Genomic DNA, 15380 nt, shown 5'->3' with positions numbered 1-15380 from the left:
TGAGGATAGGACAAGAAGCAATGGGCTTAAACTGCAGCAAGGGAAGTTTAGGCTGGACATTAGGAAAAACTTCCCGTCAGGGTAGTTAAGCTCTGACATAAGTTGCCCAGGGAGGTTGTGGAACCTTCATCACTGCAGATTTTTAAGAGCAGGTTAGACAAACACCTGTCAAGGATGGTCTAGATAATAATCATCCCATGAGTGCAGGGGACTGGACTAGATGACCTCTCAAGAGCCCTACTAATCCTACAATTCTATGAAAGTCTAATCTTTATAAGAACGATCAAGTTAAAGTTAATGGCAGCTGTCAAAAATACTCTTCCAGAAACCTCTAAAACACAGTGGTTGACTCTGTGCAGCCTGTGGCCACAAAAGCAAACCAACAGATACATAACGCCCGCGTTACAGTCTTCTCTATTTGTCTTGGAATGAAATGTGTTTTGTTACGTTCCAAGGTCTGCGATTAAAATATTTTCAGTTGCTGGGCCCACAGGAGACCGCAAAGCTTCATCGGCAATGGACTGGGTCTTTTGGGTAATGCACTTCTGAAAGGCAGTCAGAGGATGCACGTTTTAAAAACATTAGGGTTGAATAGAACTTTAACATTTAATATGATCATTTAAAACAACTCAAAATACATTGGGAGGAACAAAATAAAATGGAGCATACAGAGAATACGTTAATGAAGATGGGATGTTCGTGCTATGCTACACAATGTTATTCATGCCATTTAACTAGTTATAGACAAAAACATTTGAAGGCTTTTTTTAAAAGGATGATAGTGGAATGCCAGCTGTGCTATTGTTAAGGTTAAGAACCACTTTCTGTTTAAATAAATAATGAACATAATTTTAAGAATAAACCATTCATTCCTGCAGCCTAACTTCTTTGACTCAGGAACAGACAACGGCCTGTCTCATCCAGAAAGAGAAGCTGACTGGAACAGTATGACTCTTTTTGTTTGTTACAAGTACTGATTTCTTTTCCCCTCTCTTGCATTCCCCTCCCTGGATAAACAAGAGGAAGGTCAGCTGCAGGCATATTCATGAGAAAGTTAATTTAAGACGCTCATCCTTTCAAACCCACTTTTTAGCTTCATTTCAGCTTTTCATAAGTTTCCATGGAAGTCGGTTACCAATTTCAACAGAGTTAGGTGTTGGAATGTCTGAAGTCCAAGTAGTACTGTTTTTCTATCTCAAACTCAGAAAGGGTCCACTGACTAAGGACGTTTTATACCTTTGGCTTGCAGGTTACAAACTCAATACTCTGCTATACCGAGTTGTAAAGAGTCCATTTGTGACACAGTTTCAGAAAATGGAAAAACTATCTGGAGCAGTTACTTAAAAATCCAACCCTTTTGCTCCCAGTTCTGTTTTCTTTTTCTAGCGCAAACCTGTTTTATTCTCCTAGGACTTTTTTTATAACCAAAGAATAGATAGGAAAAAAAGACAAATCAGAGATGTCCTGAAATTTCACTTTGCAAGAGCCTTTTCTGATATGTCTAAAATCTAAGTTGTATGGGAATAAAATATGCCACTGGAAAACAGAAATGATACCAATATAGGGGGAAAGGAGGGGTCCCAAGCCATATAGCAGTAGCCTTTCTCCTCTGTTAAACTATATGGATCATGGGATGATGTGTACTGACATAGCATCAAGGATTAAATTCATCCCAGTTCAGATAACCTGTAAACCACCATAGGCACCATTAAATACCAAGTCATTATTGCTTAAGTAGTGCTTAGAGTATTATGGGTACCATCTGCATTCAGATGAATTGCACCATAACTGTTTTGTTTCACCAACAGACAGAAAAGTTCTTAGCTTGTTTTATCAGTAACAATGCAGACAATGTTCAGGTTCCAATCTTGACAGTGTCGCAAGTATCATTTTTCAGCAATAAATCCTGTCAACCACAAGCATACTATAAAATGCAAGTTTCATCTTAAATATATATGTCCACACACACCATTTAAAACTTTCCAAAGAGACATCAGCTTCCTTTTAAACTTGCTTTTGTAGTGAATGGCCATTAGTCTGGATTTGTAAAGATTTTTAAAGATACATGTTTGTATTGCACCGCAAGAAGAACTGGAACTGCAAAAGTGAGTGCAGCATATTTGAGTGGCCTGGTCTACTGAAATCTGCCCAAGATTGATTACAGAACAGCAGCCTTTATTCCTGGACTATGTGCAAGTCTGATTATTTACTGCTACCTTCAGTTTGTTGACTAGGCAATTATCCTTGTAACTTGCAAGTCATTTTCTCTCCCACTTTCTTTTTTTTTTTTTTTTTTTAAACAGACAGTGTGTTTTAATCTCCTAGAATAATTTTTTAAATCAAAGGCTAGAAATCCATGACTTATTAAATGAGAAAAAGAATAACAGGCTAAAAATATTAAGTCTCCTTCATAGAGTTAGCTATGGCTGAGAAATTAAAAAAGCACTGTGACTCTTATAAATAGGGCCCTACCAAATTCATGGCTATGAAAAACACATCACAGACTGTGCAATCTGATCTCTCCCATGATACCTGGCTATTGTAGGGAAGGGGCAGGGCTGGTGGCACCCCAGCTGGGAGCGCCTATCATGTGCCAGGATCCAAGGGACCACCCCCACATATCCTGTGACCCTCCCTTCTGCGCTGCTGCTGGCAGTAAAGTTGGCTTTAGAGCTGGGCACTGCCCAGCTCAGAAGGCAGCGCCACCGCCAGCAGCAGAGCAGAAGAAGAGTGGCAATCATGCAACCCCCCCCACAACCTCCTTTTGAGTCAGGACCCCCATGGTTACACCACCACAACACTGTGACATTTCAGCTGTAAACACCTGAAACTGTCAAGTATCAGAGGGGTAGCCGTGTTAGTCTGGATCTGTAAAAGCAGCAAAGAATCCTGTGGCACCTTATAGACTAACAGACGTTCTGGAGCATGAGCTTTCGTGGGTGAATACCCACTTCTTCAGATGCATGTGGTGGAAATTTCCAGGGGCAGTATATATATGCTAGCAAGCAAGCTAGAGATAACGAGGTCAGTTCAATCAGGGAGGATGAGGCCCTGTTCTAGCAGTTGAGGTGTGAAAACCAAGAGAGGAGAAACTGGTTCTGTAGTTGGCAAGCCATTCACAGTCTTTGTTCAATCCTGAGCTGATGGTGTCAAATTGCAGATGAACTGAAGCTCAGCAGTTTCTCTTTGAAGTCTGGTCCTGGAAGTTTTTTTGCTGTAGGATGGCCACCTTAAGGTCTGCAATAGTGTGGCCAGGGAGGTTGAAGTGCTCCCCTACAGGTTTTTGTATATTGCCATTCCTAATGTCTGATTTGTGTCCATTTATTATTTTCCGTAGAGACTGTCCAGTTTGGCCAATGTACAGTGCCACAGGATTCTTTGCTGCTTTTACAGATCCAGACTAACACGGCTACCCCTCTGATACTTGACACCATGCAAGGCACTGCATTTAGCCGTATGGAGTGGAAACCCATCAACCTCATGAAGAAACTTGCACAAATACAGACAGATATCATCTTCCTTTCCAAATGCAAATGGATGGACATCATACCACATGGACTAAAGGTAAAAAATCCACTGCTATCTACATACTACACAGACCACAGTGAGAGATTATGCCATACTCTATCAAAAAAACTGAGGAACCACCTGATCAGCATCCTATACAGCAAACAAGAAAACATCAAAAAAGAGCTCTCCAACCTGGAGACTCTCATTAATAATCAAACTTCTATACAAACGGACTTCACTAGAATAAGACAGGAGATCTACATTACTCACTTCACCTCTCTACAAAGGAAAAAGGACTGTAAGCTGTCTAAACTCCTACCTGCCACATGGGGCCACAACCGTGGTACCCCTAACCCACCCAGCAATATCGTCAATCTATCCAACTACACACTCAGCCCAGAAGAAAAGTCTGTCCTATCTCGGGGACTCTCTTTCTGCCCTGCCACCCCCACCAACATGATACAGTTCTGTGGCGATCTGGAAGCCTACTTTCGCCGTCTCCGACTCAAAGAATACTTCCAGGACAACACTGAACAGTGCACTGATACACAGGTGCCCTCCCACCAACAGCACAAGAAGAAGAATTCCACATGGACTCCTCCTGAGGGTCGAAATGACAATCTGGACCTATACATTGAATGCTTCCGCCAGCGTGCACAGGCAGAAATCGTGGAACAACAACATCGCTTGCCTCACAACCTAAGTCGTGCAGAACGCAATGCCATCCACAGCCTCAGAAACCACCCTGACATTATCATCAAAGAGGCTGATAAAGGAGGTGCCGTTGTCATCATGAACAGGTCTGACTACCAAAAGGAGGCCGCCAGACAACTCTCCAATACCAAATTCTACAGGCCACTTCCCTCAGATCCCACTGAGGAATACACTAAGAAACTACAGCATCTACTCAGGACACTCCCCACACTAACACCAGAAGAAATCAACATACCCCTAGAGCCCCGACCAGGGTTATTCTATCTACTACCCAAGATCCACAAACCCGGAAATCCTGGACGCCCCATCATCTCGGGCATTGGCTCTCACTGAAGGACTGTCTGGATATATGGACTCTCTACTCAGACCCTATGCCACCAGCACTCCCAGCTATCTCCATGACACCACTGATTTCCTGAAGAAACTACAATGCATTGGTCACCTCCCAGAAAACACCATCCTAGCCACCATAGATGTAGAGGCTCTCTACACAAACATCCCACACACAGATGGAATACAAGCTGTCAGGAACACTATCCCTGACGATGCCACAGCACAACTGGCTGCTGAGCTCTGTGCCTTTATACTTACACACAACTATTTCAAATTTGATGACAATATATATCTCCAGATCAGTGGCACTGCTATGGGCACCCGCATGGCCCCACAATATGCCAATATCTTTATGGCCGACCTGGAACAACGCTTCCTCAGCTCTCGTCCACTCATACCCCTTCTCTACCTACACTACATTGATGACATCTTCATCATCTGGACCCATGGGAAGGAGACTCTGGAAAAATTCCACCACGATTTCAACAGCTTCCACCTCACCATCAACCTCAGCCCGGACCAATCTACACGGGAGGTCCACTTTCTTGACAACACGGTGCAAATAAGTGATGGTCACATTAACACCACCCTATATCGAAAACCTACCGACCGCTATGCCTACCTTCATGCCTCCAGCTTCCATCCCGGACACATCACACGATCCATTGTCTACAGCCAAGCACTGAGGCACAACCGCATCTGCTCTAACCCCTCAGACAGAGACCAACACCTACAAAATCTCCACCAAGCATTCTCAAAACTACAATACCTGCACGAGGAAATAAGGAAACAGATCAACAGAGCCAGACATGTACCCAGAAGCCTCCTACTGCAAGACAAACCCAAGAAAGAAACCAACAGGACTCCACTGGCCATCACATACAGCCCCCAGCTAAAACCCCTCCAACGCATCATCAAGGATCTACAACCCATCCTGGACAATGATCCCACACTTTCACAGGCCTTGGGTGGCAGGCCAGTCCTTTCCCACAGACAACCTGCCAACCTGAAACATATTCTCACCAGTAACTGCACATCGCACCATAATAACTCTAGCTCAGGAACCAATCCATGCAACAAACCTCGATGCCAACTCTGCCCACATATCTACACCAGCGACACCATCACAGGACCTAACCAGATCAGCCACACCATCACTGGTTCATTCACCTGCACATCCACCAATGTAATATACGCCATCATATGCCAGCAATGCCCCTCTGCTATGTACATTGGCCAAACTGGACAGTCTCTACGGAAAAGGATAAATGGACACAAATCAGACATTAGGAATGGCAATATACAAAAACCTGTAGGGGAGCACTTCAACCTCCCTGGCCACACTATTGCAGACCTTAAGGTGGCCATCCTACAGCAAAAAAACTTCAGGACCAGACTTCAAAGAGAAACTGCTGAGCTTCAGTTCATCTGCAAATTTGACACCATCAGCTCAGGATTGAACAAAGACTGTGAATGGCTTGCCAACTACAGAACCAGTTTCTCCTCTCTTGGTTTTCACACCTCAACTGCTAGAACAGGGCCTCATCCTCCCTGATTGAACTGACCTCGTTATCTCTAGCTTGCTTGCTAGCATATATATACTGCCCCTGGAAATTTCCACCACATGCATCCGAAGAAGTGGGTATTCACCCACGAAAGCTCATGCTCCAAAACGTCTGTTAGTCTATAAGGTGCCACAGGATTCTTTGCTGCATTTGAAACTGTGAAACTATTTTAAAAATCCTATGACCACGAAATTGACCAAAATGGACTGTGAATTTGGTAGGGCCCCACTTATAAACATTTGTAAATACCACAGGGAACACTACATAGTTCTTTGAAACCTCAGTCTCTACCAACGTACAGACTAGCTTTTAAGTTCAAAAGCATATCTTTATATCCCAGCTTTCCCACCCTATGAATTGCTCTTTAAAGCATTAGAGATAATCCATACATTTTATACAGCAGCCCAGCATTTTCTATTATCTTTAAAAAAACCGGACTTTCCTGCTTCACAGCAATTACTTACGTGTGGTGAGTTCCAAAGGCAATATCCAGCTTAGCCTAGAACAACAATGAAAATTAGGTAATTATTTCATTAAAAAAAACAATATCCTGCTACAATTAAAACGAGAGAAGGTTGCAGCTTGCATTTTGCTTCAGTTTACTGCTCTCTAATGGAGAAATCACAAAATTACAAGACAGCCGCTTTTACCCCAAGCACCTGTAGATGAAATCTCCAATTGCTAAAAGTGAATAATCTTTACATATTACACCATTCTTGTGACTGTGAGACATTAGGCCCAAGCTCTTTTTGTATCATAAGAGGTGTTCCCAAAGACACTCAAAGTCTTCTGGGGTGTAACAACTCTGTTGCAGGAAGCTAAAAGTAAGGTGTATTTCATGGGGAGAGAGAAGCAAAACATATAGGAAACTACAGATGAAAAGTAATTCTAGATTTCTACACTGTTTATTTACACTGTCGGGGGGGGGGGGGGGGGACACCCTCAGACCACTCCAGACCACTATTTTGGGAGTACAATATTTTATTTTGTTAACCACTGGCATCTAGTAGTTGCAATACCAAAGGCCACACCTAATTTACATATTCAAATACACAATCATGTCTTTAGGAGGAGGGTTTTTGTTTTTTTTTTTTTTAAAAATGGCTTCCTTTTATTTCAGTAATAGGTTGAATGTAATGCATGTTTATTGTGGAGGAGCCCACAGAAGTCATAGGATTTATGATCAGGTACTGAAAGACATTATGTACAAACAAATCATCTACCATACAATAACACACGGCTAGGAAAATATAGTCGATGTGGAGCAGCGGTTCCCAAACTTGAACAGCCTGTGAACTCCTTTCACTAGCATGTCAAGCCTCACAAACCCTCTCTTAAAAATGAATATTTCCAGGGATTTTCTCCTTTACCTGAGAATAAATTATAAAAGCAGTGATCTTGGAAATATAAAATTTGTTTTTATGACATGTTATTACACACGATTTATTATTATCTATCATTACACTATTTTTATTACATTATGAAAACGGCAACAGTCTTCCAAGATCTCACTTTCATAACGTGTATCACTTTGAATAAGCCTGTTATAAGACAAGGCTCCTAGGTTTCATCAAGGAGTATCAGATGAGAAACAGCATGAAAGTATTTAAGAGTTCCTCCTACATAAGCATTTCAGGTCTTGAGCAGTCCAGGCAAACAGTGCATGTTACAACAAAGCTTAAACTTGTTCTTCATAATAATTTTAAAAACAATACTAGCTGCCTATTTAATTTTAAAAACAGCAAAAAATGTTCACCTCCCTTTCTGTTTCTTATAAGGAGTCTTGAAGTTTAAATCTCCTCAGTGCGATAGATATGCTTGCTTTGATCTGCTTAGCTGCTGGAAATCCAGGGGCTCTGGGCCCTGTGCTGCCGGCCCTGTGCTGCCCGGGGTTCCTAGGGACAGCTCTTTCAGTCATTAGGGAATTTTTCCCCAACAACCCCCTGTAACATTTCACAAACCTCCAGGGGTTCACGAACCGCAGTTTGGGAACCACTGGTGTGGAGACAAATGGAACTCTCATAAAATACCATTTGCCCTACAATATTATGATCTATGCTAGCACAGTCCTTTGTACTACAGTATTCCAGCAGAGGTTACACTGTCAGAAGAAGGATGAGTTAAGTGTGAATTACCTGGCAAAGACGAACATTTTCATATGGGTGTGCCTGTGCATGCAGCTCAGCCTTGGACTCTCGCTTTTCACCGTGTACTATTAATAATGGTTTTTTCCTTAAAACAAAATTAAAATGTGATGATTTTAATAAAAATGTTATCAGGTGGGTTAGCAGGTTACCCAAAGGTAGCAATCTACCGTAGCTGCTCTTTCACGTAGCTACAATTTCTGGTTCCCATCTCACATACTCTAGTAAAGAAAGGGAGCTACAATTTGCACTGCCAATCAATAACACTAAGAAATTAGTTTAAAGAAGTGATTAGGATATAAGCTTCTGAGAAAGAGGTGCTACAAACTCAGCTGGAAGAGAAGTGGGAGTGACTTAGAGACCATAAGGGAAGCTGTCTCAGAAGGAAGGCTTCCAGCATTGTTGTAGCTGCGCTGGTCCCAAGATCTAAGAGAGACAAGATGGGTGAAGTAATACCTTCCACTGGACCAACAATGGCTGGTGAAAGTGATAAGCTTTTGAGCTACACAGAGCTCTGGGTGACCTAAAGAAGCACTCGATGAAAGAGACAAGCTACATGGACCTCCTCTTTAGGTCACCCAGAACTCTATAGCTCAAAAACTTGTCTCTTTCACCAACAGAACTTGGTTCAATAAAACATATTGCCCACTTTGTCTCTCTAAAAAGGAAGCAGAAGATGAAATCCTCTGGGAAGATCTTAGATTCAGACGTATTGAGAAAGGCTCCCTTAGGCAGTGATCTGCATAGCACTCCTGCTCAAAGTTCACCACAGCATTTTGATAGTCATATTCACTCTCTGATGCTCCACTCTACTGCATTTCTAGCGTGATGGAAACAGCAAAGTAACATTTAGGAGAATGATGCACACATTTTATTTAGAAGCCTCTGGCACACAAAGATGAGGATGGAATGGAGTGACAGGGAGATATTAACAAGAACTGGTATTGTGATAGGACCCAGAGGTCTATTATTCTTGCTGCCCCAAAATGATGACCAGCCTGAAAAGACAAAAAACAAAGTAAGGGGGAGTGAAAAAACAACATACCAACAAAAAAAGTTGGGCAACAGGCACATTTTCTGTTAATTCCTCCCGTTAACTAACCAACCAATCTCACTCAGGAGGAAAACAACAAGCCTGGTTCAAGTCCCCCCTCTGCCTATGGATCAGCTACTTCTCAGGTGAGTGCTCTAACCATTGGACTATGATATATTCAGATACTGGGCTCCCTCAATCTGTCCTGCTGAAGCTTCATTGTTAAAGAGTCATTGGAACAGGGGGACTAGCTCCTGGGTCTCCTACATCCTGGAAGAGTGCTCTAGCCTCATGGTTATAGAGTCACTCTTGCTTGCTTGCTCTCTCTCGTTCTCTGGCCCAAATGACTAATTATTTATCCCAAGTGGAACAGCTTCAAACATGAGAGAGTGAGGGAGCCCCCCCACATCAGAATAATCCAGCAGTTAGGGCATTCACCTGAGAGGTGGCAGATTCCTGTTCAAATCCCTTCTCCCCATCAGGCCAAGGGAAAACTTGTCTCCCACAGCCCAGGTGCATACCCTCACCACTGGTCTAAAAGTTAGAAGGGCAGGAGGGAGCTTCTCCCCCTCCTGGCTTCTTCCAAAAACAGCACAAGAGCCCAACTCCAGGAAAGAGAGTCTCAGTTGAGAATGGCAGAGATACATGCCTCCCTGCAGCCTGGACTTAAGTGCCTATATCTCTATGAGACAGGTGGGGCTTAGCACACACCCTCTTGTTGGAATCTCCCATTGGCTAGCTTAGCAGCTCCTTTTCTAGCATATGCTGGGTTTTGTCAATTGCAGTCAAAGGTGCCTCTCTCCACATTTATTTTACAGAGAGCCCAGATGCCAAACTCAGGATTTGTGAATCAGTGATTTTATAGGTGCCCAAAAGTTAGGTGCTAAGACACTCAGCATCACAACACTTAACTCCTTTTGTACAACCAGCCCATCCAGTTTTAGGGCTGAATGCTATTCATTTATTTGAGCCTATCTGTTAGTACGCTTCTCCCTGTTAGCTTGTATTTATCTTTTTACCAGCCACAGACGTACCTTGTTCTTTTCTTCCTGCTTAAACTCTTTGTGTGTGTGTGTGTTAGTTAAAGGGAGGAATTAACAAAAAACGTGCCTGTTGTCACATGGACTATTTTGCTTATATGTTGTTTTTCACTCCTCTTTTCCTTTGTTTCTGGTCTTTCCAGACTGCTCATCATTTGAGGCAGCAACTATGCTTGCATAGCACCCACAGAATGATTGGACTCTGACCCCTGGGTACTATCACAATCCCAACTATTGTTACTATCTCCCTGCCACTCCACTCTATCCACAACTGTGTGTGCTGTAAGCGTGACCAGAGTCCTCCTACCAGAACAGGCCCTGCATGTGACTCTGGCATTCGAATGCCTATCTTGCCCGGTTTGTGAATTGTTGTAGGGCTTATGACCCTGTATGGAATACGAGCAACCATTTATAACATTACTGATACCAATATTATAAAATTGCAATGAATCTTACATAATATATGCCGTGTAAGGTATCAGTAGAAAAGTTAGGATTTTCCAAGTATGATAATCTTGTTTATATGTTTGTATGATCTTTCTATTGTGTGTTATAAATGTGTGATATATCTGTATCTCAAACCTCTGCTGTTTTTCTGGGTCACATCCCCAGACAGACTGGCATCACCCCATCTAGCCAGTTCCATGACAGACAAGCAGCTATACAACGGACCCATTAAGAGAAGCCAAGGGCTTCACTTCGAGTCAGCAGGACATGTAGAGACATGCTGGTGACCAGGGGACTCCAACATGCTGTAAATTTGTGTTTGGGACAAAGAAAGTACAAGCCACATGGCAAAAGCTATAAAAAGGAAGTTGCATCTTCTTCATTTTGTCTTCAATTCTGCTTCTTACCTCTCCAATTTCTCTACAAACTGAAGCACTGAACAAAGAAAAGTACTGACAGACCCATCCAAGCTTTGCATGTGTTCCAGAGGGACTCTCCAAGCCAGCAAACTCACAAATGCTGCTAAGAATCTGATATATGGACTCTGAAGTCTTATATATCTGATCACTTTGATCATTTAACAACTCTTTTGTTCTTTTATAATAAATCTTTCATTTTAGATACTAAAGGATTGGCTGGCAATGTGGTATTTTGGGTAAGATCCAAACTAATATTGACCTGACAATATGGCTGGCCCTTTGGGGATCAGAAGAACATTTTGTATAGTGAGCAGAGTTTTTAAATAACTTCTCACTTTATTGGACCTATGTGCTGACTGGGAGTCAGAGAACTGGAATAAAGAGAGCGGTGTGATTTCTTTTTTTCAGATTCTTGATAACCAGTGTGGGAGATCAGGAGCACAGTTCGTGACTGGTTGGTGAGTCTAACTTCAGTGTTAACCTCCAGTTTTGTGAGAATATGCTCTCTTTTTCGCAGCCTGCCCTGACCTTGGCATTTTTAGAGGGGGCTAACACAGGCAGCAGGGGTCAGAGGACCTAGGCAGAAGATAGGCTCTCAGGCACCTAAAGTGGGGCAGCAATGTGCGTGCTCAGAGACAGAAACACAGGCACCTAGAAAACTTTACAGCAAAATCTTAGGTGCCACATGAGTTCAGCAGGAGTTTTGTGCATTGCAGTGAAGTTGAAACTGGGACTTAAGCATCTAAAACAGGGACCTAGACACCTAACTCTTTTTGTGCATCCAGACTGAAGTAATTCTCATACACACACAAAAAAACCATTATGATTTTAAAATAGTATTAATAAAACATCCTTAAAAAGTCATACCTGAATTCCTGTGGATACTGTCTTATGAGCCATTCCACATCTATACAATAGTTAAACTTACAATGGAGAGAAAAGAAAAGGCCAGTTTAAAAAAAAAAAAAAAAGGCAAAGAAAAAGACTTCTCCCTGTAGTTGCTGCTTTGGTGAAATATTTTGCACTCAAAATTACTGATGCATACAGCAGTACTTATATTTTAGAGCACATTTCAAGTAGGGCCGGCAAACTATTAAAAAATAGCAATTAACCACAAGATTAAAAAAATGATGAATCACAGCATTAATCACACAAACAATAATAGAATACCAATTTAAAATTATAAATATTTTGGATGTTTTTCTACATTTTCAAGTATATTGATTTCAGTTACAACACAGAATACAAAGTGTACAGTGCTCACTTCCTATTATTTTTTATTATAAAATATTTGCACAGTAAAAAAGAGAAACAAAAGAAATAGTATTTGTTGTTAGTAGCTACCAGTGTGGTGCTCTGCTCTTGTTCGATGATGATAATAGTCGGCTGCGTGTGTGTTCCCTCTGCGTGCTGTCCCGGCTCTGCGCCGATAGCTGACACAGCAAACCCCAAGAGAACCCCCAAAGACCACAGACTCTAGTAAGGTACGAAGGAACCCGAGCCAGGTTTATTGTCAAACGAAGTACAGTAATAGTTTCCTACAGGCTCTACAGGACTTACTATGAATACGTGCCCCCTGGCAATGGACACAGCTCAGTCAGTGGCAGGACTTTCCACTGCCCCCTAGGCTGGCCAAAGATGCACACTCTGGGACCTACTTTTATACAGTTACAGAACTGATTACTCATCCCTCCTGATGTATTGAGGTACAGCCTCTTGGGTCATTAGGGTGCTGTCTCCCCTTTGATCATATTGTTCTAGACATACAGATCTATCCATCATGTTGTCCTGTCTTTAAGATGCACCTGCCTGTTCCTTGTTATGTCTATGGAGTATCCTTGTATCAGGCTGTCCAGGTGCCTTCTTGGCACAAGTTCCTCTTATTAGCCCTTATGTGCGAACGCACCTCCTTATAAGAACCCTCCTCTCGCCAGTTTCTGTGAGTGAGGTCTGCCTCTGGCTCACAGCCCAGCTTTTGCTTAGCAGTGCCTGTAAGTACTTTGGTTCAGGCTTCAGGCCTCAGACTAGGCCTCTGACACAAGAGTTTATATTTCAGGGCCTCACCTTACTACAGTATTTTTCAATTCACCTGTCCACCCAGTCCTACTTCCTGTTCAGCCAATCACTAAGACAAACAAGTTTGTTTACATTTATGGGAGATAATGCTGCTTGCTACTTATTTACCAAGTCACCTGAAAATGAGAACAGGTGTTTGCATGGCACTGTGGTAGCTGGCGTTGCAAGGTATTGAGATATGCTAATCATACATATGCCCCTTCATGCTTCGACTTGTAGGCTCTAAAGTTTTACATTGTTTTGTTTTTGAGTGCAGTTATGTGTAAAAAAAAATTCTACCCTTGTAAGCTGCATTTTCCCAACTAAGACTGCACTACAGTACTGGTATAAGGTGAACTGAAAAATACTATTTCTTGTGTTTCTCCTTTTTACAGTGCAGTATTTGTAATAAAAATATAAAGTGAGCACTGAAGACTGTGTTCTGTGTTGTAATTGAAATCAATATATCTGAAAATATAGAAAAATCCAAATATATTAAACGGTAATAGAATGCCAATTTAAATTAAGTGCGATTAATCGAGACTTTTTTAATCTAGTTAATGTTTTGTGTTAATTGTATGCATTAACTGTTTCAAGTAATACACATACTTTTTTAAGTTTTCATTTTCATACATGTTTTCTTAAAAATGTACTACTTATTACAGAATATGGAATAAATAACATATATACAATGTAACAAGCAAAATACAATGACTTTGGGAACAATGCAAATATAAGATCTTTGTGGCAGGGCTTATCTTTTCCTTCTGTGTTTGTACAGTTCCTAGCACAATGGGATCTTGTTCATGACTGGGGCTCCTAAATGTTGCTACATCAAAAAAACAAACCAAACCAACCAATATAACTCCTACAACATCTTGCTCTACAGGTCCGTGAACAGTTTACCCTCACACACAGAATATATATATAACAGATATAACACTATTCACTTTTCAATGCCTGTCCATTCCCAAAAGATACAGGCAGTTAAGGCCTTGTCTATCCTCGTTGTGGCATATAAAGTACAGTAACTACACACCACGGCGAAAAGCAGGTTGCATCTCTACAGCAGCGTGTAGCTACACACAGCAGTGAAAGGCTCTGGCAGTGGGGAGGCAGCAGGGAAAGGCTCTGCTGGCAGGCAATTATCAGAGAGCTCTTCCCTGTGGTAGGCAACTATTGGAGCCCTTCCCCACTGCCAGAGTCTTTCACTGCAGGTGGGAAAGACTCCAGCAGCAGGGAGGTAGCTGGATACTCACTGTTAAAAACAGGCTCATGGGAGGCACTGCTTGGGAGTGTAGAGAGCAGCGTAGGGTACCTACACAAAAGATCTGGTGTGTATGTACTCTATTCACCAAGGCAGTACTTCCCCATCTACACTGCTATTGATATCCATGCTAGCTGGGCATGCAGTGTCTGTACTCTAAACACCACTGAAAGTGAAGACATAGCCTAAGAGGAAGTTTCTTAGAATTAGCCTGAATTTTGAACAGAAGAGAGAACATTTCACTTAAGCATAAACGTCTCCTTCAGAAAGCATGTGGCTTTTTTAAGTATTTTCCCATTTAGATATGACTGGAACAGTGGGAAGGGCCAGATTCTGATATTAGTTACACTGGATGAGTCAGGAGTAGCAGCCTTGGGGTCAATGGAATTATAGCAGTATAAACCATTGAAAGTGAGTTCAACATTTGGAAGCAGGAAAAAAAAAAAAAAAAAAAAAAACCCCAGCAAGACCTAAAACTCACCTGAGCAGAAGATACAAGAGTCCCAAAGAGAGGAGACAAAATATCTATCAAAAAAACAAAACACTATTAACCACATCTTTATAAGTAAAATACTCATAAACACTTTAGATCTTGTTACAATTTGTTAATTACTATTGCACATGGACCTGGTAAAATGATAGGGAGACTCTCTCATCTAGATTGCTGGCTTAAATGCACTCCAGACAAGCAGCATCAGCAACTGTTTGTGAAATAATTTGGGGTGACAATCCAGTTCTCATTGTCTGTCTACAAAAAAATAGCAAACGCGTTGGCAAACTGCGGAAGACTACAATGAGCAATGGAGAATGAGCTACCCTGTCACCTCTGAAGGTGGGCTCTCCAAAATAGGTT

At 41.9% G+C, this 15380-nt stretch overlaps 1 protein-coding gene across 7 annotated transcripts in view; it reads right to left on the bottom strand.

The window, feature by feature from the left end:
- The window catches only part of TDP1 (tyrosyl-DNA phosphodiesterase 1), a 118191-nt gene that overhangs the window by 98983 nt on the left and 3828 nt on the right, over positions 1-15380 (bottom strand). For all 7 annotated transcript variants that reach the window (XR_007774434.1, XR_007774433.1, XM_050953264.1 and 4 more), the window contains exons 3-6: positions 15009-15052; positions 12073-12128; positions 8258-8354; positions 6587-6621 (exon numbers count right to left, since the gene is read on the bottom strand). Coding sequence is in view for 5 of the 7 variants with exons in the window: in XM_050953264.1 (XP_050809221.1) it covers positions 6587-6621; positions 8258-8354; positions 12073-12128; positions 15009-15052 (232 nt within the window). In the remaining 2 variants the exon portion in view is untranslated. The remainder of the gene's footprint in view (positions 1-6586; positions 6622-8257; positions 8355-12072; positions 12129-15008; positions 15053-15380) is intronic.

This window comes from Gopherus flavomarginatus, chromosome 5 (genome assembly GCF_025201925.1).
Source record: "Gopherus flavomarginatus isolate rGopFla2 chromosome 5, rGopFla2.mat.asm, whole genome shotgun sequence".
NCBI lineage: Eukaryota > Metazoa > Chordata > Testudines > Testudinidae > Gopherus > Gopherus flavomarginatus.
This window is presented reverse-complemented; position numbering and strand designations above follow the sequence as displayed.